The following is a 25137-nucleotide window of genomic DNA, read 5'->3' as shown; positions in this document are numbered from 1 at the left end:
TGATATATAATAAGAAAGATAGAGCCGAAGCAGAGAGAAAAGAAAATACAGATGAAATGGTTAAGGCTACATCTTAACTATATTGAAGTATATTAAACTTTATTACGATGGTATCTATTTATAAAGAGGGTAAGGGTGATGAACAAGAAACCTATAATAAATAAGGAATAGAATAAACTTACAATGAAACTATAAATTATAGTATTGAAAACATTAAAACGTTCCTCATCAAAATCAATCTGTAAGCTTGAGTTTTGAAAAGAAAGAGAATTGATTATTATTATTATTATTATTATTATTTTTTGCTCAAACTGAATTTGGTGCAAACAGCAGTAAAATCTGAGCGTGAGCTCGACCTTCAGAACCGTTAATGAAACTGATGATGATCCTGTGCAGCAAGAGAATAGAAGTGAACGTGAGCTCATATTGGAAAAGATTCAATGTGACGTAGAGAAAAATCTGATTGTGAACTTAGAAGCAGCAGCCTGCCAGCCAGTGGCCAGAAGAGGTGATGGCGGCGGCAGAATCCAAAGGAGGTTGCCGGTGGCAGTGGCCAGAGGAGGCTTCCAAAGAGGTGGAAAAAGTCAGGTGCTGGTGCTGGTGCTGGTGCTGGGCCGGCTTTGGCCAAATTTGGGATTTTGGCCGTGGACTACTGATTGAGCCGGTTGGGTCTCAAAACCGGTGGACTGGGTTGATAATAGGCCGAAATGGCATGATCCTGATGGACCGGGTCACGGATCAAGTCAACCAATCCGTGGACGTGCGTACCTAAATGCTAAACAAAAATATAAAGAAGAACAACTTTCGGTCTAGTGTGAAGCCTACATGGAAGCCATTAATGGGGCTATTTAGTTGGTTTTAGATGTATTTTTTTTTTTTTTAATCTTAAGAACCGAAAGGTCAATTTGCTAACGGAAAACGGCTTACAATAGTAAAATACACCGGTACACAGCGAATCGGAGGATATTCGGAGAATTAAAACACGTTTAGCTGTCTAGCTCCTTTCTCGCTCTCTGCAACTGACTGGCTCCCAGCCTTATCTCTTTTCCTCCCCTACTCAACACTGCAAACTCCGTTCAAAGCCATGAGCGAAGAGAGAGCCGTTCTAGTGTGCCGCAACATCCCAAGCCTTAGCGAAAGCTTCAATTCCGGTTTCACTCAGACCACGGACCACGAGCCGCTATGGAAGACCGCGCGGCTCAGCTGTACTGCGAGTGGCAGCCGCGGTAATTTCGCCTGCGTGTCGGTGGCGGAAAAGAGATACCAGAGGGAGTTCGAGCCGACTCTGGCTCAGCTCCTGAAGCACCCGCTGGCTGTAGCCGCTTGCGTGCCCAAGGACGCCGCACTCTTCGCCGCCGGCGCCATCTCCGGCGCCGCTGCCAAGACCGTCACGGCTCCGCTCGAACGCATCAAGCTCCTCATGCAGGTGCTTTGTCAACTATCATCTTAACTTCGTCGCGTTTTTTTGTTTTCTTTGTAATTCAAAATAATTGCTTGAAGATATTATAAATGTGGGCGTTAATTCTCATAAACGAGGTAGTTTCTAGTTCAATTGGAATTTCTCTTTACTTTGAAATAGCCTGTGGTTTTCTTTTTTGGTCTCAGACTCACGGTGTGCGAGTTGGGCAAGAAAGTGCTAAGAAAGCGATTGGTTTCGTCGAGGTATGATATGGTTCATCAATTTTATTTTATTTTTTTGTTTGTAAGGCACTGGTTGTGGCAAACCCTTGAGCTAATACCAAACGGTGAATTTAATTATTTAATTTAATTTTCTAATATGTTCTCCTAAATATGTCTGATACAATCAGCAATAAAGGCTTAATTATTTAATTAATATTTTAACATTTTTGTATGTCATGGTCAGATAGCAGGAATTCAATGCATCTGATTCAAAGTTATATGGGCCATGATACATGTGCTCTTCATTCTTCCATTGCAAAATCTGATTTTATTGATGATATGACGAAACTAATAATTAGCATAATTGAAATATTGATTATAACCATAGGAGATTATAACATGTTCATTTTCTTGTTCTGCATCTTGTTTTGGGAACTTAGGATGTTATTTGATCAATTACCACTTGCCTCTGAGTCTAAGTTAATTGCCTAAAGGATCTACGGACACAATAACTTGGCAATTTCTGTGCTTTTGTTCCGTGGTTTAGGGTTCGATGTTGTCAGACTATAGATGGGTGATTTGATATTATTAAATATTTCCTGATAATTGTTAAAATGAATAACCTTAAGGTTCAGCTTCTAAATTCAGCCTCTGTTAGTGCTTAGAGTAATATCTTTTGTTCTACCACTCCAAACAAAGAGAGGGACTACTGGACCAGAGTAGTGTTAGACGGCTGAACCAACGCAATAACTGCAAAATTTTCATGAATATGAAGCGCACGAATATTTGGTAAGTGCTAGTGTGTGCTGAAGAAGTTGTTGCTCTACACAGTTGAATAGATAAGTTAAATTTCTATGGTCAACCCCATAAAGGTGGGATAGACGGGATTGCTGTGTCTGTTGCTATTCTTGTCTGTTTGTTATATCTTTTGATTCTAACAATATGACCATACTTAAATGGCATATTTTAATGATGATAGCATCAAGGAAAGAGGAAATTGGTGAGAATCGAATTGTTGAAAGAACACTACCTGCCTAATTAAGTGGTTCAGTTATGCCTCTCGTCATCTTCTCTTATGGTAAATGGTTTAATTATGTGATAAATCCATGTGGATTGTATATATTATTAGAGATGCATAGTTTATCATCCTCTCAAACTCTATGTTTGATATCATTTAGTTATCCCATGTCAATGATGGTGTGCAGGCCATAACATTGATTGGGAAGGAAGAAGGGATCAAAGGGTACTGGAAAGGCAACCTTCCTCAGGTTTTTGGATTTTTCCATCTGTAGTTCAGATTTGTTTATCCCCAAGCAATGTTGATTGGGCTTTGTTTTAAATGTTGCAGGTGATACGGGTCATACCTTACAGTGCCGTCCAGCTTTTTGCTTATGAAACTTACAAGGTTCTAAAACTGTCTCTAAGAAAATCTTAACGCAAGACTCTATATTTCTCAAACTAAATGTTCTACATTTGAACTTGCAGAAACTATTTAGGGGAAAGGATGGTGAGCTCTCTGTTATTGGAAGACTTGCGGCAGGTGCATGTGCTGGCATGACGTCCACTTTTGTAAGTGATGTTGTAATTTATATTGGGTTTTCTGAAGTGTATTGTTTCTATCTTAATAAGATTATGTATATCCTTGTTATTCCACTTGGAAATACTTTATGGAGAGTTATCTCTTTTTTGGATTTCTGTATATTTGCCGCTTATCTCTGGTTCTACTTGTTCTGTATGTCTATATATGAATGTCAATACTTTTTTTATTTTTATTTTCTCTATGTAGATAACATACCCTTTAGATGTCCTGAGGTTACGGTTAGCAGTTGAACCAGGGTACCGAACTATGTCTGAGGTATGATTAGCCTGCTGGTTGTACATATGACAATATGACATTTCCATGTAAATATGAAGAGTAATGTGCTGTTTCCAGGTTGCGTTAAACATGCTCAGAGAAGAAGGATTTGCCTCATTTTACTTTGGTCTTGGGCCTTCCCTTCTCGGAATAGCACCGTATATTGCTGTGAACTTTTGTGTTTTTGACTTGTGAGTCCACTAATGCCCCGTTTTCTATAGCATATTGAAGGAGAATACAGTGGAATGTTGTATATTATACATTCATATCTTTTGTGGATACTAGGGTGAAGAAGTCTTTGCCAGAGAAATATCAGAAAAGGACCGAAGCATCTCTACTAACTGCTGTGGTGTCAGCTTCTCTTGCCACGATCACATGTTATCCCCTGGACACCGTGAGAAGACAGATGCAAATGAAGGGCACACCTTATAAGACTGTTCTGGATGCCTTTCCGGGTAAGTTACTTAATTAAGCTCTCCTACAGAAAAATAATATTGGCGCACATTGTACCAGCATTAGACATCAATAATTGCGATATAGAGGAAGCTCTATAGAACTAGTAAAAATAATCAGTTACGTCACTTACGTGGTTGGTTGTGCACAATATGTCATCATGCAAATGGATTCAAAGTTTAGACGGTGAGTACTCAAGAAATGGAAATCTCTTTTGGGTCCGGGACCTGTCCCTCAACTTCTCCTCTTAGGATATATGTGCTTAGTCATAAACAAATGTGGTCACACATTATATATGAAATGGCATTTCTCTTGGTCTTTTTTTTTTTTTCCCATCCTTGAAATTGTTCCTTTTCAGTGGTTGGTAAGATATATAGACTTTTGCATGCATGTGGATGTTCTATTTTATGTATGAACATTCAAGCTTTTTCTTGGGTAGGGTAATTTTGTTGTCATTAATCTAAAAAAGATGTGATATTTATCCCACTTCTTGGAAGACTATTGAGTGTAATGACCAAACCGAGAGACAAGGAGATTTAGATTGCACATCTTGTATTAAGTTTACAGGTTTTCTTCAGTTGTTGATATTTGCAAAAGCTTCAATGGTTTCTCAAACATGAAGTCCCATGTCGTCATTTATTTGTGGGTTAGATAAAACTTTAAATCTATCGTCAAGCATCAAGATCATTGTATCTGAAAATATTTTTAATGCAGGAATTGTGGCACGTGATGGAATAATCGGCTTGTACCGAGGCTTTCTTCCCAATGCTTTAAAAACCCTACCAAATAGCAGGTTCACATTTATAGCAGTTTCATCTTATCTATTATGTAACCTTGGATTTAGTTCTTGTATTGGTCAGTTAGTACTGCTAATAATGCCTTTGGCTGAGTTTTCTTGAAGCTAATATTAACTTAGATTTGTTTTGAAGAGCTTCTATGAAACAAGAAATATTTCTTTAACGAATTCTTTTTACATTTTATAGAATAATTAGTGTATTTTTGGCCTTCCCATGGAAATGAAATTATTTAATTTTGTTTTGGTTTGTCCATTTTGTTCTGTTCTCTGTTTGTATAAAGGATAACTATGATGCTTGGATTTCACATGGTTCCAACTTTTACCATCATTTGTTGTTATGGTTCCATGCTAGGGATGAAATCTCTCTCTTCTGTCTTCTTAAAACCAACATGATCAAGGTTCCAAGGGACATCCAAACCCCTGAGAAGTTGTGTAGATAATTGGATCTTTTCTTATAAAAATTCACGCCACATAATTGAGTTTATTCTTATCTTTAGTTTCTACTTCCATTGTCTTCTTTTTTTAAGCTTCTACTTCTATTATCATTGTTCCTACACTTATTACCTGATGAATCCTCTTTTCTTTCTTTTTCTTTTTCTTTTTTTGTGGTTTTTTCCTACTGCAGCATTAGGCTTACCACCTTTGACATTGTTAAACGCCTAATCGCAGCCAGTGAAAAAGAGTTCCAGAGAATCGTGGAGGAAAATCGCAGTGAACATGGCCAGAGTGCCAGTAACTGAAAGAGCCTGGGTTTTTGATGCCTTTGTATTGTTTTTGAATAGTCTACTCCCACTCATTTTTCTTGTGGAGATCATGTCCCCTTAGAATTAGCCATTATTTCTGTATTGTAGTTTCTAAGAATTCATGAGGCTCAGAAAAAAGAAAAAGAAAAAAAAAATCCAAGAAATTTAACACGACGTTAGAATTAGGAATTAGGATGCCAATTTTTTGTGGAATTCAAGCTCCTACGAAATTTCCTGTTCCTTATGTGGATTATGTTCTACCAAAAACTTCTTGAGCTCCCACTGCTTCCTTGTCCAGGGGCTCTATTTTGTGAGTTAATGTATTATCCTTTGACTTGAAATTTTCCCACTTGTTTGTTATCATGGAACTTTGAAATTTATTGGGCCTAGGCCCGCGCCTTGGGTTGTCTGTCGCGTTTACAACGGGCTATTGTCACTTGTCATTGTCGTCCATAATAAAACGACGGCGTTTTGATTCGTTCACACCACTGTTTTAAGCGACGCCGTTTCTCGTGTCACATTGAGCCGTACTATTGGGTGGTTGTGGAACCACAAAGACCAAGATAGGCGACACCTGGACTTTCTTTCTTTCTTTCTTTGCAACGGCAAAGGGGGACAAACCAAAAACTTCTGCAACCATCTATAAATTAAAAAAAATAATAATAAAAAAAAAAAAAAAAAAAAAAAACTTCTGCAACAACTATATAAAACCCCAAGCCTTTTCGTTTTCTTTTGCGAAATGTCGTCACTGTCGTGCACTTTGCGTGTCTCATTTCCCACACGCGCCTTTGAATCTTCCAGAAAGACTAGGAGAGCAACACGCCGTCGTTTTCAAATTCTATGCTTTTCTTCGCAGCCAAATCTTCACGAAGGAGTAGAAGAAGAAGAAGAAGAAGACGGGGCTGGTCATGGCAGGTAATTTCTTTTTTTCTTTTTTTCTTTTTTTAAAAAAAAAGATTCGAAGTATGAAAATGGTTAAGAAGGTTGTGTTAGGCTCACGGTTTTGTTTTGGCGTTTAGGCAGGTGATCTTGGTGGAGAGATATGGCAATGGCACTGCTAAGAGGTCTTTACTTGATCAAATTTCTTTCTTTTGTTCTGTCTCGTCTCTGTAGTTTTGCTACTAGTAAAATTTTCTAAATTATTCTAGCTTATTGAAGACTTGGTTTGCATATTCAAGTTCACTAATCGTGATATTCTTGAAAAAAATGAGCGTACTAGTAGATACGAAAGCAACTTGTGATATTTCAGTATTGGCTTATTTCGTTGCTTCAAATCACCGGTTGTCCAAAAAGCTTAAGCTGATAGGAGATGGTTGATTTAATACTAATAATTCCCTTTAATAAGTGAAGTTCAACAAGTAACTCATGTAATTGAAATGTGAGGAGAATGATGGAAACAAGGGTCAAACCCATGATCTTTGCTTTGATACTATGTTGAGTCACCATTTGTTCCAAAAGCTTAAACCGATAGGAAATTGTTGATTTAATAATTTAATTAATATTTTAACACGATGGAACCTCAGGTTTAGGCTGTGACTTGTTTTGCTTATCATTGAGCTGTGGCATCACAAGCAGGTACATGTTAGATGAAGAATCGGGATTGAGAACTTTTGTTGAGGAGCTTAGTTCAGAGACTAATAGGTTACAGGACTTTCATACCTCTGACACTACATTATCGTGGCTTCCGGACATTGTTAAAGATTTTATTTTACCTGCAGAATTCCCAGGTTACAAACATTAGCATTCTTACTTTGTTTCTCAAATCTCCCTTTCCCCTCCCCTTGGGGCGAAGTACTTATCAAAAAAAAAAGAAAGCATTCTTACTTTGTTTCTCACCAGCGAATGTCTTACTTCTTATATGCTATTGTGAAAAAATATGGTTGTCTATGGATGCACAAATAGAATTAGAGAATTTTGAGTTGAGTTTTTGTGTTTTCAATGCCCAAGTGTAGTAAGAGAATCTGTGTGATTCACGAGAATATGTGCTTTCATTTTTGGCATTTAATGCAGGATCAGTGTCAGATGATTACTTGCAGTACATGTTGTTACAGTTCCCTACCAATGTTACTGGATGGATCTGCGACACATTAGTCACATCAAGTCTTCTTAAGGCATGTCAGTCTAACTCAGGCCATTACTTCTGCTTGGGTATGTCTATTAGGAAGAGGGAAACCTTTAGCTGTTGTTAGTCTTGTTAGCAGTCTGAGAAATATCTTGTAGTAGATCCTATGTTTCTTTTTTTTCTTTTATTGAAGTTTATCTGGTATCGTTAAATTTTTATTTGGTGAGGTGTTGTTTTGGCTGAAATGATGTTTACAATTTGTGAATTTTCATAAAGTTTCCTTTTTCCTTCAAAATATTTTAGACGTATTTTTTCTTCTGACAAAAGTTGTTCTATGCACTCCCTTGCAGGCTGTTGGTGTTGGCTCTTTCTCAGGAACTACTGCCGCCGCCTCAGCTGCTGCCATCAGGTGAATTCCTCTTTTATTGATTTTATGTATATTCTTTATCGCATGTTTCTATTTTACTTAATTTGATTAAAATTTTTCTGTGTGTGAGTGTTTGTGTACTTTGTTTATGTCAACATATATCTGTTTAGTGTGTACGTCTGCATATGTAGACAATTTTTCTGTATCAAAATAGTCTTTTATTGGATTGAACTGCAAGTTATGCAATTGTTTCTGCAGATGGGTGTTGAAGGATGGCATTGGAGCTGTTGGACGCTTATTCATTGGTCTGGCACAATAAAAATAGCTAGAAGAAAGAGAAGATTATGTGCTGAAATTTTTATCAGTGACTCTCACTATATTTTCCAGGTGGGCGCTTTGGAAATCTTTTTGATGACGATCCTAAACAATGGCGCATGTACGCAGACTTCATTGGTAGTGCAGGAAGGTCTGTGTAAGAGGCTTTCTTTTAGATGTAGAGTAAGTTAATATTAGATTGTATTCAATATATATCACTAATTTTTTAAAAAAATTTATCATGCAGCATTTTCAATCTAAGTACGCCACTGTATCCTGCCTATTTTTTACCACTGGCATCTCTTGGAAATCTTGCAAAGGTATTATTCCCCTTTGGTTCTACAGAGGCTTCACTTGAACATTTTGATGACTACATATCGAACCCCAAGTATTTAACATTCTTTGGTAATCACTTCTTTTCCCCAAATATGTAATATTATTCAGCAAGCACTTCTTTTCCCCTCAATTATGTTTAAGAAACATATGTTGATCGTATCCATACCAGTGCAGAAGTGCACTGTAGGTATGAGATGAATGATTAGATTTTTGCTGATATACTTGAGATTTAAATTTTTACAGGCTGTAGCAAGAGGACTAAAAGATCCTTCATTCCGTGTGATTCAAAACCATTTTGCAATCTCAGGAAATCTGGGAGAGGTAGCAGCAAAGGTATAACTTTGTATATGTCTCTTCTGAAGCTTAATGCAACTTCTGATAATTAAATTCTCTCACTATCACATTTATTTGGAATGAACTGTGTCAATGATAAGTCTTTGTTGCCCTCATTAATTGATACCTCGACTTTCTTGTTCAATGTAGAGGATTTTTTGCATTACCCAATTATGATTTATGAGGCAATATCAGTAATCCATGATCATTATTTAAAAAATATATACGTATCCCTTTCAGCTAAATTATTTACTCAATGGTTCTGTTTGTGAGAGGAAATTATAAGCCTTCTCTTGATGCAGAATGAATTTTTCATGTTTTCTTATTGATTTACTACCACAATGCCATATCATTACATGATTAGTGGAAAAGTTTATCCCTTTGGGTTGGACTTTTAACAACAAATTTCCACCTTCTATAGATAGTAAGTTCTTATGTATAAAAGAATGTTTTCCCCTTAATTGATTGATCAATTGGTTTAGGAGGAAGTTTGGGAAGTAGCAGCACAGCTTCTTGGCCTTGCTCTGGGCATACTGATCCTGGTACATTATGTCATTCCAAGATGATGTTCATATATTCCCTTGATAGTGATGTCAATTCACTTGAAACTAACATACTTCTTGATTTAATGCATTTAATTTATTTTAGAGTTATGAATGCAGGAGGCACCTGGCCTTCTCAAATCATATCCAGTGTTGTCATTGACATGGATGAGCGTGCGGCTTCTGCACCTTTGGTTGCGCTATCAATCACTTTCGGTTCTACTATTTAACACAGTAAGAGTGTTTTATAATCAGTTCCTAATTTTATAAGACATAAAATAAAGCTTAAGTTGAGGAACCTCTTTCTTGGGAAGGTATATAAGATTGTTTCATTTCCTTAAGATTGAAGCGGTTGCTCAATACGTTATATATTTGGATAGCATCCCATCATAGTTTGAACGTTTTTACTTATGTAGACTTTTTAAAATTATTCTATGTTCGTCCCTTTTAGGGGTTCTCTTGTATACTTCCCGTGTATAAGGGTTGCACCCCTCTGCGCTTTTTTATAAATTGCAATTACTTATCAAAAAAAAAATATTTAGATAAACGAGTGACAAGGGGGGAAAGTACAAAGAAAGCAGGAGATCCTCTCTGATTTGTTGAACTGTTTTCTTTGTTTAAATTTATTGACAGATAAACCTCAAGCGTGCTCGTCTGCTGGTAAAATCACATGTTTTACACTCAGTTGTTCCAGGTACAATTCACGCCTTTTTTTTGTCCTTTGCTTATCACATAAGTAATTTAGTTTACAAAAATGACAAATCTTTTTGATAGTCTGGTTTCAGAATGTGTTGCGTGCAACAAGGATGAAAATATTTTATTATGGCAAACATTCATGAAACCACGGATAACATTTGCTGTGTCCTTGGAGGAGATGGTTGGTGGTGAGAGATCTATTTCCATGGTATTGCAACAATAATTATGCTGCTACCCTTCATTACAATTTAATGGTGCCATCAGAAGTAAACTGGTCATTTCTATTATTTCTGTTTATATTGCAACAGGTGAAAACACTTCTAAAATTATATGCAAAGGAGCAATATATTCTTGTGGTGAACCAACAGCAAGGAGATTTTGAGGTCTTTGTCTCATTCAAGGTATGCATTTAAAATATTTGTCAGGATATACAGGCTCAGCTTAATCAAATCAAGATTCCACTGCAGGTGGAAGCTACGAGTGTGTCTGTCTTGCGTAGTGTTTGGCAGACTTATTGGCTACATGAGAACTGGGACAGTTCGGAAGATGTCTTCCATCAGCTCGCACAAAGCATACTGCAGATGGAAGATAGATTTGAGGATTTTATCCAACAGTTAAATAGAGCTGGATGGGATACACATCAAATAAATCTGAAGGTCCCTAAGGAAATTACCATTGATGAATCAGGTCTTGTTTGATTGTTCAAGCATCGGTGATCAAAATGTCTTCATTTTTTTGGGTTTGATCCTAAGTACCCTTATGCGCCTATAATGTGGGCTCTCACTCAACCAAAATGGACATGCTGGTGGCGTGCAACACAATGCTTTTTGAGGAAGGTGTCCAGTTCCCTCTGCCAATTTTATCCGAAAATAAGGGGAATGGAGCCATGGAAACATTTGGCTAGAAAAAGGTTCTTTGACTTGAATGCCTTGGCTGGTATGCTGTGACGTTTTGCACTGGAAGGACAGTTATAGAAATTCAGATGGACTTTAGGTCCTGTTAATGTAAACGAGTAATTTTGGCTTATTCAAAGTTTTGAAGTGATCTATTTAATGGACCACAGAATTTTGGGTCCTTTCTTTCATTATAATTTTTATTTGGCAATATTTTGACTTGATCTCTATCAATTTATCAATTTTTTTTTAAAAAAATGCTTATCAATTTATCAAATATTGAATGTATATATGCTAAAAATGATGCCATGTCAAATTTGAAGCGGTGTATTGTGAAGTTATATAGTTTAGTGCTTTTACCTTTTCAGAAAGTACGACAGTTATTTTCCCTTATCAGCTGGTCAAATTAGAGCCATTACCATAGTCCTGACTGATTCACCAGGAGGCTTGAATGCTGCTTTGGGTGTTTCTGTTATTAGACCTCTTCTGGGGAACTTTGCAATATCTGCCTTTACAAGTGGAATTATTGAAGAACTTCAGGAATTGAGTAGCCGCACTTGGCTAATCACTAACCGGAGGAACATGTCCTTAATTGTTCCTTTTCAGGTAGAGATCATAGTTCAAATTTTAGGAGAAAGAAGCTAATGTCTTTCCTCCAACATTCAGAGACATGGGGTTTTACTCTCCTGATCCAAAAGGTAAATTTTCACTTCATTGAGACTACATAACGAGTTGTTACTTTTTGGGAATTTGTATGTGCAATCACTAAGTTGATGTTGCTTCCAGAGGCACCCTATACCATGTTCGTCATTATAAAGAACCTCGATTCTTGCTTCTGTTATAGTGTGAAGTTTTCTTCTGGAACCAGTTTGAGAGTCTGCTAGATCGATCACTGGGATGACATTAACTGCACTGACCTGACCATATAGTATCCTATAATATCTTAAAGGTATTAATAACGTCTCATAAATGACTGCATTGCTGCTGAGTGTTAAAAGCTGCATGGAGATATCATATTTATTTTTTGGCAAGCGTATTCGTTGTAAAGTTGTCATGCCGTTATACTGTCACAAAACCTTTTTTTTCTATTCCAGGTTAGATAGTAGCAGTTCTGTGATGTAGATTGAGATATTTTGGCATCTGGTAATTGGTGTCTGTTTTTCATGGCATGCTGGTGTTTATTTATCGTCATAATTTTCTTTCTCGACCATGTCCACACTGACACTGTGGAGCATGACAGCTTTGGCATATTTTTCATTTACAGATTCTGTGGCTCTGCCAGAGAATTCCCCAACGCTGGTTTTGATTTAACTTGAAAACTTACTTTTTTCCTTTTGCTTATTTCCTGAAAGGCAATTTGGGCTCTGCTTGGTCTTGGTCTATCCAAAGGAGTCTTCTTTTCTATTTTTAACTTCTTTCTGTTTTTTCTCTTGGTTCAGTCCTAGCTTAATATCCGGATCTTTATTCTTCTCTTAAGTGGCCACCCATCTCTCTCCCACTGTTGCAGGGAGACTAGCAAATTCTTGCATACAACAATTTTCTTTCATATAATTATATTAATTGGTTGAGTAGCTGAGAAGGCATGTCACTCCAAAAGACCCGCCATAGATGGGTTTTACTTTTCTTTTCTTTTCTTCTCTCATCTCCCATCAGAGGTTGACATGTCATTGTCACCAAAATAATCATTGTTCGGTGTTCCCTGCAGTTAGCTAATTAGACAACTAGGCAGATTTTTACTTTTTGTATAAATACGAATTGCAGGGATCTCTAATTTGCTTAATCACCATCTGTTCGTTTGTAATGAACGGCTGGATACGAACCACCACAGGAACTGTTTTGACCACCCGTCAAAGTGAAAACGTGGTTTTTGGGCGCTCGGTTATCTTTAGCGTGTTTTAGGGGTAGTCGGACTATCCCATTTAGCCGCCTCTCTTTTTTCTTGTGAGTTGTGTCCTTTGAGATGACGTGAGTTATTTTAAACTACTCATTGTGAATTGCAAGCTTTGCTGTTATGTAATTGTTCATTTGTTTAGTCGTTATTGAAAATTCAACTCTTTGTGCTGTTCAGAATAGTTGCATGAGCTTGACTGTGACTTTTTTATTTTAGTATTATTAGTTCAAGAGGAGAAAAAGGGATGCATAATTTATTGTCCCCACACCCGATACCCGATATCACCTTAAATCCGTACAATTATATGAAGTGAAGATTTTCTTATCCTCTTTCTGAAAAACGCCCCATGTACCAGAATCTGTATGAGTCTTTTCGTGTATCGTTTGGTACAAATTGAATCATTTGCAAAAAGTTTTGAATCACTCCGAATTGTTGAATTGTTAAAATCGTTCGTTTCTTGTGGTTTAAAAATTTTAATTTTTGATACCTCAATTTCATTTTGCTTCACAGGAAATATTTAGATTTTACGAAAAAACTGACTAAGTACCTCTTTTTATTTTTTTGTTCAAATTTTAACGGACTGTCACGTGTCAACCAATGAGGGTCGGCATGGGGCACAATATAAAAAATAAAAATTAAAAATTTAATTAGGGGTGTTTCGGCCACCTCCAAGGGCCTAAATTGATGTTCCTACCTTTTTTTTCTTTTCTTTTCTTTTTAGCCCTCTAAGGTAGCCGAACCACCCCTATTTTACTAAAAGGGATGGCTCAGCCAATCTTTGGTTTTTTTTAAAAAAAAAGTTTTTATTTTTTAAAGTTTTAAATATTTTTATTTTTTAATTAATTTTTAAATATTTTTAGTTTTTTTATATTCTGTCACTCGTCAACCCTCATTGGTTGACACGTGGCGGTCCGTTAAAATTTAGACAGAAAAATAGACAGAAGTACCAAATCAATCTTTTTTCAAAACCCAAGCATTATATGTGAAACGAAATGAAACTGAGATACCAAAACGTAAAATTTTTAAACCACAGGTGTCAAATATGTCTTTAACCCTACTATTTATTTAGTCACAAAAAATTAATTTTTTATTATTATTATTATTTGTTGTTTATTATACTTATTCTTAACCTTCCGTGCGTTTTTGGTCAAATAAGGCGACGTCTGTTAAGCCAAATCACCATCTTTTTGCTATATCATATTAAAATAATAATTATTTTATTAAACACTAAAATATTTAAATTTAAAAAAACTAAAAAAAAAAGAAAAAGAAAGTGGGGGGTGGGGTGGGGTGGGGTGGGGACAGTGTGCAGTGGGGTGGGTGAGTGGGGGGTGGCATGACTCAGCCACACGGGTGATTGTGTTAACCCTCAAAAGGGGAAAGGGGGGGCTCTCCCCCACTCTCTCTAGGATGCAGGGTTGACAAAGCCACCCCTTGTTTATTTTTTTTGTTTTTTTGGTTTTTTTTTTATTTAATAAGAATAAAATAATAGAATAATTGCAACGTTGGTCCCTGTAATATGCCATAATTATTTTTCACTTCCTATGATTTAAAAAAGTTTATGGGAGGTCTCTGTGCTATGCAATAATTACAAATCGATCCCTAGCGTCAAATTCTGTTAAATTTTTTAACAGATTCTGCCAAATACCAAGTCAGCGCCACGTGTCGCCATTAAGAGATGGCACACGTGTCCATCTTAATAAAAAATATAAATTTATTAAAAAATAAATAAATATACTTATTTTAAAAAAAAAAAAAAAAAATCAAAAAAAAAAAAAGCAAGGTGTGGCCCGCGGCCACCCATGCCACTGGGGGTAGCCACGCGCCACCCCCGGCAACCACTGCAGGTGGCGCGCGGCCACCCCTTGCTTCCTGTTTTTCTTTTCTTTTTTTTTTTTCCTTTTTTTTTAAAAAATAAAATAAGTATTTTTATTTATTTTTTAATAAAATTTTATTTTTTTTTATTAAGATGGACATGTGTCGCCATCTTATTGGCGACACGTGGCGCTGACGTGTAGAGCTAACAGATTCCGTCAAAATTGTGGACGAAAAATCGACCCAGGGAGTAAAACGTAATTATTGCATAGCACGGGGACCTCTCATGAACTTTTTAAACCATAAAGAGTAAAAAATAATTATGACATACCACAGGAACCAACGGTGCAATTATCCTTAAAATAATTGTTATTTTATTATGATGCGGCAAGAAATGTTGGCATGGCTTAACATGCGTTACTTTATTTGTTAGAAAACACATAGAATAACCCATTTGAAATACGCAAAAATCTACATAGTCAAATTCAATTTTTAAAACCTCAGGAATTATCACAATTCACCAAATGACACATTTATTTAATGATTTATTTTACATTTACCCTTTATCTTTTTACTGTTTTTCTTGTTCAAAATCTGTTTCTACTATAATCATATAGATGATAAATACTACATGCTTGCTCCACGATGTGATAGTAATTTGCATCATTAGATTTTGAACGGATTAATTTGTATATAATTATATATATATATCAATGATGAAAAAGCGCTGTCATATTAAGAAATAAGCTCTTTGTAGCATTTTTCTAATCAAATACGTTGTATCATACGGAGATCATGATAGTTGTATCCCTTCATAGCCGCCCACAGCCATATTAATAATCCAAGATAGATGTTTTGGCTCATCCTCATAAACTATGATTATTTATTCCCTAATCCTAATTGTAGATTTCATTGTCTGGTCTTTTGTTATTCATCATAGAATTATGTAGATAATCATTTCCTCACTTTGATGTTAACCAGCTGCGTAACACCCTTATGCTATTTTCGTCATGCTCTCGTTTGCACAATACTTTTTTTGAATGTAATTCTCCCATTGGCCTTTTTTGTCCCTAGCAATTTGGCAGACTAATATAATGGATAGTTTTTAGGGGTAGATCAATCGGGCGAGAACATGTCGCTAGTCAAACCAAGTCATTATTTTATTGAACACTATCTTTTTGCTCGTTAAAGCCAAGTCACCATCTTTTTACTGTATCATATTAAAATAATAATTATTTTATTGAACACTAAAATATTTAAATTTAAAAAAACAAAAACAAAAGGGGGGTGGGGTGGGGGGGGGGGGGGGGGGGGGGGACACCAAAAAAACAAAAAAAAAGCCAAAGTAATGCTGCTTCTTCATTCACATAAAAAATTTCTTAATAAAATTCCATCTCCAATGTGATTTGTGTGACAATTAGGCAAACACACTGCACCACAATCTGGGTTTGCCAGTTCTTAGAATCTTTTCCTTTGAACGTAAATCCTTAAGCTGATCCAACGTTGCATCTTAGTATAGTGTCACTTGATGATTCCCTCCAAACATCATACCCAAGAAAAGATGGTTTTACATCATATTCTAAAGTCTTAACCTGTTTTTTAAAATGCAATATTATTTATAGTTTTTCGATTTTTCGGTTTTCTCAATTAGCGGTTATTGCTAGTTATTAACAGTTACTGGTTATTTTCGGTTAATAATCGTTCTGCTTGTACACCCCTCTACGATGTGACAATAATTTGCACTGTTAAATTTTGAACGGATTAATTTGTATATGATTATACATATCAATGATAAAAAAGCACTGTCAAATTAAGAAATAAGCCCTTAAGAGTAGATAGATAGAAAATACGTTTTAGCATTTTTCTAATCAAATAACCCAAAGCCCACTAACTACCACAGCAAGGCCTACAACTCCTCTCACACAATCCACACACATTGGGTGAAAGTTTCACGTGTGGATCCCACTCAAAATATTTTAGAGTTATGTGAAAGTTGTGTAAGAGTTGTAAAAAAATCATTATTTTAAGATTCATATGGGTTCACGATAGTTGTAACTTGTATCCCTTCGTAGCCGCCCACAGCCATATAATAATCCAAAATAAAAGTTTTGGCTCATCTTCAGAAATTATGATTATTTATTCCCTACTCCTAGTTGTAGATTTCATTGTCTGATCTTTTGTTAATCATTATGAATTATGTAGATAATCATTTCCTCTGTTTATTTTTTAAATTAAAAACTTTGATGTTAACCAGCTGCATAACACCTTCTGCTATTTTCGTCATGCTCTCGTTTGCGCAATACTTTTTCCAATGCAATTCTCCCATTGCCCTTTTTTGTCCCCAGCAATTTGATCGACTAATATTATGGATAGTTTTTTTTTTTTTTTTTTTTTTTTTTTTTTTTTGGGTACGTAGTTCAATCGGGTGAGAATCACATCTCATCAAGTGGAGGTTATTAGTTTGAATTTTTCCTCCCCTCTTATGTGGACATGTAAAAAAAAAAAAAAAAAAAAAAAACCTAATATTATGGATAAAAAAATCTTTAAAGTAATTTTCATATATATTTTTAAAAATGCAAGTGAAATTATATACCCTGTTAATCTTATTAAAAAATATATAATTGAGATAAATGTACTTTAAAGATATATATCAATTTAATATATTCAAGAAAAAATTTATCTATTAATTTACTCATCTTACATATTAGTTGCCAAAAAATTTTAAGCATTTTAATTAATTATAATGCTACACAAATTTTTAAAATTTCCTTGAAAAATTAAAATTATGTATATTCTTATATTCAAACCCTCTATTTTTTATATTTTTTTCTTCCCTTAAAAAGTATCTACCACTTTGCAGTGGAGCCTTGTAGCTTGTTTGTTAAGGAACAATACATTACATGTACTTTTTTTTTTTTAATTTTTTTATATTTTTCACTACTAATCAACATCAAAACATTTTTACTTTTTTTACTTTTTTATATCACATCAATAATTTTTTATTACTATTTAAATAAAAAATTTCACTACAATATAAAATTTTTTCACTTTTTTATACAAATTCTTTTTATTTTATATCACATCATCACTTTTTATTAATTTTAAAAATTAAAAACTTACTATTCTATTATATTTTGTAATGCCACTTGTCAAACAACTCTTAAAGTACACGCAACTGCGCAAGTACAAGGTTCTTCATGATTATATATGAACAAAAAACAGAAACAAAAAATGTTTTCTACTTTGTCGGCGCACGCAGAGAAAGCTACACTTTTTCGGGTTTGCTGCCCCCTTTATAGACTATAGCCATCTCTTAACAGTGAGAGTGAGCAGTAGCCAGTGAGCACCTCTGTTTGACTTGTTTGGCTTTACCATTTTTTAGGCAATTCTGGTTAATTTTTTTTTTTTTCTTAAAAATATATATTAACATAAAGCTTAAAATACAAAACACTTTTTAAAAAATACAAATTTTACTTTTAAGTCACGTCTAAACACATTAATAAACAGACTAGAATTCCATTTCTATAGTTAACAAAAGTTAAATGAAGGGTCCAAGGCTGACTCAGTGGCTCTATGTAGAAAAAAAAACTAGGCGGTCGCTTAAAGTTCCAATTAATGAATATTAATAAAAAATATTTGAATGCTTAATTATAGTTAATAGTCTTTAATTAAGCCCTAATTATAGTAATAAATAATTAAAAATGCATTAATATCATTTAATTCTCCAACATTCAATTCTTAAAATAAGTCTTAAAAAATTAATAGTATTAAATAAGATAACTAAATAATATTAAAGACATATTTAAATAAAATCCATTTATCAACTTTAAAGGTTCTATTATTGGAAATAATGAAAATAATAATAATATTCAATTATGTTGTGGGTAGAGATTTTTTGGTCCTTGTGATGAGCATTAAACAGTCAAAATTTCATTCAGAATTTAAAAAGACAACAATTTTGCATCCCAAAAAGGTTTTTGGAAAAATTTATTCTTAAATAAAAATGTAGTTTTTTTTTTTTTAAAAAAAAGAAAATAAAAATAAAAAATAGGCCTCACTTAACTTTGGTTTGCAATCTTCCACTAGTTGGATGTGCAGGGAGAGAGGAGAAAATGCCAACTTGTAAAAAATAATATAATATAGTCATTGGATAAGATATAACTTCTTGAGTAGCCCTTCTTTATCTATAAGCAACAGCATTGTCCTTGTCATACATCATTATATTATACTTAAAGCCACTTAGCCAACAAAATATTATAATTTAAGCTGAGACCTAATACTAAATTAATCGTCAAATTTGATCTTTGATGTAATCAATGGGACCACAAAGTTTTTGGTAATAAATAAAGTTTTCAGCAAAATGGGTAGATGGAAATGCTCTAATTTAGTTATTAAACTGGTATTTGTGCTTAGAGGAGCTTGTAATTCTCATTTGTGTTTTTAATAGAACACGTCATGTTTTAAGAATAAATCTCATATTGATAAACAGGGTCGGAGGAAAATTTTATTTTTAGTAATATTATTATGAAAAATGTTTGGGCACCACAATTTTTACTACAATTTTAAATAAATTAACATGACAGTCCATAATTAATGAAGTATTTAAAAGTCTATGATTGATAAGTTTGTAAAAAGAATTGTAGTATTTAAAGAATTTTGAGATGAGAAATAAAAAAGTAAAAAGAAATTTTGAATTTTTTTATAGGAGAAAAATAAAGAAAATTGTTTGTAAATGTGTACAAGTGAAGTCTGATTTTTTATTTTTATTTTTTAAATTTTTTTTTGAGAAAAAGAAGAAAAAATGGTTACCAAACACGCCTTTAAAGTCCTTCAAAGCACTCTATTATTATACATCTTAGGACCTTGTGGGATCCATGCTTTTCACGACACGTACGCTAGACCACCAACGACGGTGGGATCCGCCAGTAACGGTTAGGTTAAGCTCGTGCAGGCCCTTCACGTGTCAGTAGATGCCGCCACCACCGTCTCCAACTACTCTGTCTCTGTCCTGTTCATACAGACTAAAATGTATCTTTCACATCATCACCCGCTGAGGCACGCAGTTCCCATGAACCACGAGCTGCAAAACGACACCTCACCTCAACCAGAAAATAAAAACTGAACAATGATATTTTTTATTGGGGCTTGTTATTTGCTATTAGGTGTACAAAAGAGGTACAATACCTCCTCACATGGGGTAGGTCTCAGTGTGTGGAGCCAACCCCCATGTGAGGGGGTGTTGTACCCATATTGTGCACCTGAAGTGCAAATAATATTTTCTTTTTTCATTACTAATGCAATATACCGTAATTTTATTTTATAATATTGACGTAAGGTTTTCAAAATAATTTTAATTTTTTTTAACCAAATCTAATCCAAAAATTAATCAGAATTGTCATGTTAAATCAATGGAAGACGAATTTTGTGACCTCTAATAATGGTTTTGAAAAAAAATTTTCCTTTTCATTAAAAAAAATATACTTTTTTTTCAAAAATATAAACTAATAATTAAAAATATAAAACACTGTTTAAAGGTTGATCCCAACAAAATATAATTTTCATTTATATATATATACACAAAATATTTGAGTATTTCATTAATTAAATATTACGAGTATAAAACTCCTACATCATAAAGTATAAAATTTTATAAAATCATAACTATATACTATGAGGTTATAAAGTCATAAATATAAAGAAAATTCTTACAATAACGTGTTATATATGACTTTCATATTCCGTTAACTCATACATAAAAATAGTTAAAAAGCATATCTATTCCGAACCAATATCAAAACATTTTTTTTAAAATAAAAGAATCAAAATTATTAAAAAATATTCAAAATATAAAATTATTTTTAAAACACTTTTCAAAAAACAAAATATTAATGTAATTATACTTTTAACTTTTATATCACATCATCAAAACTTTTTTTTTTTTTTCTTGTTGAATCAATTTGATCATAACTAAAAATATGATTAAATATTAACACTTAATAGTCAAGTTTCAAAATCGTTTTACCTTAATAATTTTAAACTTTACTCTGAATCTGATTTGAATATGACTAGACCCAATTAAAGATCCTTCATCAATTAAGATTTTAATCATCATTAATTTTGGAATTACTCAACCAAAAAGTCTTTAATTTATTATTTCATCTAAATTTAAATATATTACTTTTCGTGTTTCTGCAGTGACCTAAGTGATGTCACTGGCAGGTGGTGAACAGCAACATCGGGAAGTGATAATGAAACGAATTTCAATGAATGCTAGTGGGCAATTTGGTCATTTCAGAATCTAAATGCCGCTGCCGCTACCTCGCATTAATAAAGAGTTGAGATGTTCATATATATATATATATATTACTTTTACGTGTTCGCCAAGCGAAAGCCAAGTCAGCCCCACCTCTCTCTCTTCTCTCTCTCTCTCAAGAGTTTCTGAGACTGACGCTGGACAGTTAAAAGCCTGGAAGATTATTATCAGGGGAAGAGAAAAAGGGGCTATTTGGGTGTTTACAGAAAGTGTGAGAGAAAGGTGTAGAATTGGGTTTGTTTTGGACTTGTTGGTTTTTTAGCCTTTGGAGGTTGGAGGAAGGTGGGGAGTGAATGGTGGTGGTGGAGTTTGGTAGGGTAATTGGGTGAGCTTCTGTTGGCGGTGGATGAGTTGAGTGAAAAAAAAAAATGCGCAAGACTTTCAAGGATTCCCTTAAGGCCCTCGAAGCTGATATTCAGTTTGCCAATACCCTGTAAATTTCTCTTTCCCTCTCAAATTTTTTTTTTTTTTTTTGTTTGGGGGGGTGTTTGGTGGGTTTTTAGTTTATGAAACAAAATTCTGGGTTTTTGAGTCAGAGTATGAGAATCAAATTATTGAAGTTTTTTTTTTTTTTTTCCTCTTGTTTGTTTAGCTGTGAAATATGTGTTACATTTTTAGTCCTTTTTTTTAAAATAATAATAATAATAATAATAATAATAATTCACTTCCTCTGTTTTTTGTATTTCTCCATTTTTTACTGTTTTAAGCTGATCAATTCAAGTAAAGGGGTTTATTTCGGAATTTTGTCTGGAGACGCATAATGTAAAGGAATGGTTTTTAGAATTTATAAGTTATGACGGTGGTATGTGTAATATGCTTATGCCCCAATTGGAGAAAATTGTGGTACATTCCAACTACTGATAATTGCTCTGTGTGTTCAATGGGCTCCAAGCATTTTTTTCTTTCTTGAATTTCGAAGATAATTTTTGCTTTACAGTGATTTTGTGTTGTAATTTTGTGCAGTTTGAATGCTTAACCCTGATTTATACACAACCACTTTTGATTTTATTGACACATGCTTGATTTGGATGGTGGGTGTTTGACAGCAATGCAAAACCCAGAGGAGTCACCATAACGTACTAGTTTTTTAAGGTTCTGAGACTGGATTGTCAGAAAGAACCAGTCAAAGCTTGTTTAGCTCCATTTGCAATTATTTTAAATCTATCATCCTAAGCCTTTAATCCTTTTAGGAGATGGGCCTAGTTCCATTCTCATTGCAGCCAATGTTTGCACCTCTCTGAGCCCATTGCTTGGTTTTTTTTTTTTCATATTTTTGGGGCTCTTGAACTATGTTTATTGCATATTATAAGTCTTCTGCTCTTGATAATTTGTTCTTCATAGAAAGAGAGAAAATGGGGAGGCGTTTTTTTTGGGAAGGGGGAGGGTTGTATCTGCAAGGTGCATCCATCGGGACTGAATGTACACTATACAGATTATATTAGTAACGATGTTTTTAAGGTGTAAAGTACATCTTGTGATACAGGGCTTCTGATTATCCGAGGGAATACGACGGCGCCTGCCTTCAGATGAGATTATCCTACTGTCCAGCTGCTCAGTTTTTTCTCTTTCTTGTTCAGTGGACTGATTGTAACCTTGCTGGTGCCTTGGGATTGCTTAGGATTCTTATATACAAGGTTAGTTGCAATTTCTTATCTTTCTTTCAGTCCTTTTAACTGGTATTTTTCCTTTTAGTCTAATAGTGTCGAACACGGTCCCTTTATCTTGTCAAGGGTGTGATAGTATTAGGTTTATTACAGGCTTATCAAGATGGGAAGACAACCATGTATATTCATGAAAGGAAAGCCACTCTAAAAGAGTTCTACGGTAACTAGGTTCCAAAGGAATTGAATTTTTTTCCGTCAAGTTCTTGAAAAGTTGAAATGCTCTACTTTTTTGTTTAGTTCAGTGTGCATATGTATTCTCTGACGAATTCCAACTGTCTGGCAATCCATTTTTTTTTAACGATTTTGGCTCTTGGAGAACAGGTGTGATATTTCCCTCTTTAATGCAACTTCAAAGAGGAATCACTGATGTAGAAGACAGGAAACAGAGAGAAACTTGTGCCACTAAATACAAGAGAAAGGGTGAGTCGGAAAAAGGAAAGCTCTCTGAAATTGAGTTAGAGAGAGAAGAAGAATGTGGTATTTGCATGGAGATTAACAGCAAGGTCGTGTTGCCCATTTGCAATCACTCAATGTGTATGATGTGCTACCGAAATTGGTATGCTAACTTTTATGAATTGGTAGCTTTTAGTATAATATATTTCAGCAATCTATCATCTGTGCGCAGTTATCCTATGAAAATGATAAAGATCATGTATTTATTTATTAGATAAGAGCAAGTCTAAGCAGACCATTCATTTTCTTAACAGATGAAGAAAGGGAAAAAAAAATGTAAAAGAAACTCATTTGAAGGGCACTTTTTGTTGTTGCTTACAGACTTTGAGACATTTTGTAGAGAAACTGAACAGATCAATGATCATTATCATAGAGTGTTCTCTTGGGTGGACCAACAATTCTTAACAGACTCTCTCACTCACACGCATGCACAAGCACAGGAGGAAAACCATGTAATAATTCAAAGCTTGTGAATTCTAGATTCTGTTCAGCTAGACCTTTAGCCCTGTTGTTAACTAAATGTCCAGTACCAAATTTGCACTCTCACTCTTTTTTCAATTGCAACTTGCCTACAGATTTACCATGTTTTTTGACATCATCATCAAGGTCTTTATGTTGAAGAATCTAGTTTATCCTCAACAGTTTCCTGGGCACAATTAGTTCTTGTCTATCAAACTTGTTTATCAGACGCACCATGTTTGTCCAGTTTAATGATTGAACTTGGTTAGAGTGCATTTATGGTATGATCATTGATTCATGCCCTGGAAGGATAACCCAGAAATTATGCAATCAGCTCGAGGTTTCCATAAGTAAGATCATCAGAACCTAAATATGCATATTGTAGATTAAAAGTCTGCTCATTCTGGAAATTTACTCTTAGCCAGAGATGATTTCCCTACACTGTAATCGAGACTTGATTTATTACACAAACCTCAAAATACTATACATATTTTATATGCTATGTTCAAACTCATCAAAACAAAAATTATTTGCTTATGTTACACAATTCTCATACAAAAACAATCCAAAACTCATTTCTTAAACAAATCTCACAGCTTTCTTTTGGTAAGTAACACATCACAAAGTTACTACATATTTTATTGTTTTCTTTGTTGGAAAGCAAAAATTTATTACAATGTGCAGGCTTTTATTTCTTACAGAAGTGCAGTACTACTAGATAGATTTTTGGCATTCCAACCAAAGTAATGAACATTCTAACAGAGTTAAAAGCTTCCAATGGCATCTTTTTTATGACTAGGGCCCAACTTTATGTCTCATCTCTATAATGTCAGCAAAGATTATGGCCATAAATTCAACTTTATCAATATTGAATGCATTCATTTATGGCCATAGATTCTGCAGCTACTGCTTGTGGTGAATCTGGTGATTGCTACCAAATAAAATAGTGCCATTTGATTTGGGGCCTTTTGCTAATTTGTCTATCATAACAGCAACCACCACCAGAAAAGTATGAATCTCAGAAAGAGTATACTCTTTTCTTTTCTTTTCTTTCCTTTTTTTTTTTTTCAAGGAATTGAGTGCTGGAGATTTGATTTCTCTTCTTGTTGTAACTATACTAGTTAAGTTGTTCATCCTGTTTTGCTGTTTACTGGTGGTTGCTCTCTAGGCGTGTGCGATCGCAGTCATGCCCGTTTTGCCGGGATAGTCTCAGCAGAGTCGACTCAGATGACCTTTGGATCTGCATCAGTCGCAGCGAAATTGTTGACTTGTCCTCAATCTTCAGGGAGAACTTGAAGAGACTTTTTATGTACATTGATAAACTGCCTCTCATTGTTCCAGATCCTACATTTGTTTCTTATGACCCTCGTCACCGTTGACCCAGTGTTATCTGCAGGGGCTGGGAACAACTTGTACATAATTACCTAGTTGATTGTACATAATTCTTGTCTCTCCCAAGAAGCATTTGAAACTGTAAATCGTTTTCAGCACACCTCAACACTAAATTATTTTATTTCATTTTTTTCTTCAT

The 25137-nt window shown here is 34.6% G+C and overlaps 3 protein-coding genes across 4 annotated transcripts; all 3 read left to right on the top strand.

Annotated features, from left to right (window-relative positions):
- The first annotated feature begins 876 nt into the window (after nucleotides 1-876).
- LOC133872838 (probable envelope ADP,ATP carrier protein, chloroplastic) lies at nucleotides 877-5808 on the top strand. The gene is made up of 10 exons (XM_062310456.1): nucleotides 877-1426; nucleotides 1606-1662; nucleotides 2826-2888; nucleotides 2969-3025; nucleotides 3106-3189; nucleotides 3407-3475; nucleotides 3554-3666; nucleotides 3761-3930; nucleotides 4643-4721; nucleotides 5350-5808. Exons 1-10 carry the CDS (start codon nucleotides 1085-1087, stop codon nucleotides 5462-5464), a joined length of 1149 nt encoding a protein of 382 aa, XP_062166440.1. The 5' UTR covers nucleotides 877-1084; the 3' UTR covers nucleotides 5465-5808.
- Nucleotides 5809-6134: 326 nt separating this feature from the next.
- Nucleotides 6135-11222, top strand: LOC133872837 (protein root UVB sensitive 5). The gene is made up of 15 exons (XM_062310455.1): nucleotides 6135-6382; nucleotides 6487-6531; nucleotides 7043-7194; nucleotides 7478-7578; nucleotides 7880-7938; nucleotides 8155-8201; nucleotides 8284-8362; nucleotides 8459-8531; nucleotides 8791-8880; nucleotides 9363-9422; nucleotides 9543-9656; nucleotides 10056-10116; nucleotides 10208-10326; nucleotides 10427-10519; nucleotides 10586-11222. The coding sequence occupies exons 1-15, from the start codon at nucleotides 6207-6209 to the stop codon at nucleotides 10814-10816; spliced, it is 1500 nt and encodes a 499-aa protein (XP_062166439.1). The 5' UTR covers nucleotides 6135-6206; the 3' UTR covers nucleotides 10817-11222.
- Nucleotides 11223-21080: 9858 nt separating this feature from the next.
- On the top strand, nucleotides 21081-25136 carry LOC133874212 (E3 ubiquitin-protein ligase AIRP2). Of its 2 annotated transcripts, none has more exons than XM_062312078.1 (5): nucleotides 21081-21463; nucleotides 22514-22664; nucleotides 22788-22854; nucleotides 23016-23250; nucleotides 24501-24668. In XM_062312078.1, coding segments are annotated over exons 1-5 (519 nt in total). In that variant the 5' UTR covers nucleotides 21081-21398; the 3' UTR covers nucleotides 24502-24668. The 2 variants fall into 2 exon arrangements, with proteins under 2 accessions (XP_062168062.1, XP_062168061.1); XM_062312077.1 differs by lacking the exon at nucleotides 24501-24668 and adding an exon at nucleotides 24775-25136 and having other exon boundaries at nucleotides 21084-21463.
- Nucleotide 25137: the final 1 nt, after the last annotated feature.

This window comes from Alnus glutinosa, chromosome 7, assembly GCF_958979055.1.
Source record: "Alnus glutinosa chromosome 7, dhAlnGlut1.1, whole genome shotgun sequence".
In the NCBI taxonomy this organism is placed as follows: Eukaryota; Viridiplantae; Streptophyta; class Magnoliopsida; order Fagales; family Betulaceae; genus Alnus; species Alnus glutinosa.
Note: the sequence above shows the minus strand (reverse complement) of the source record. Positions and strands in the feature narration are given on the sequence as shown.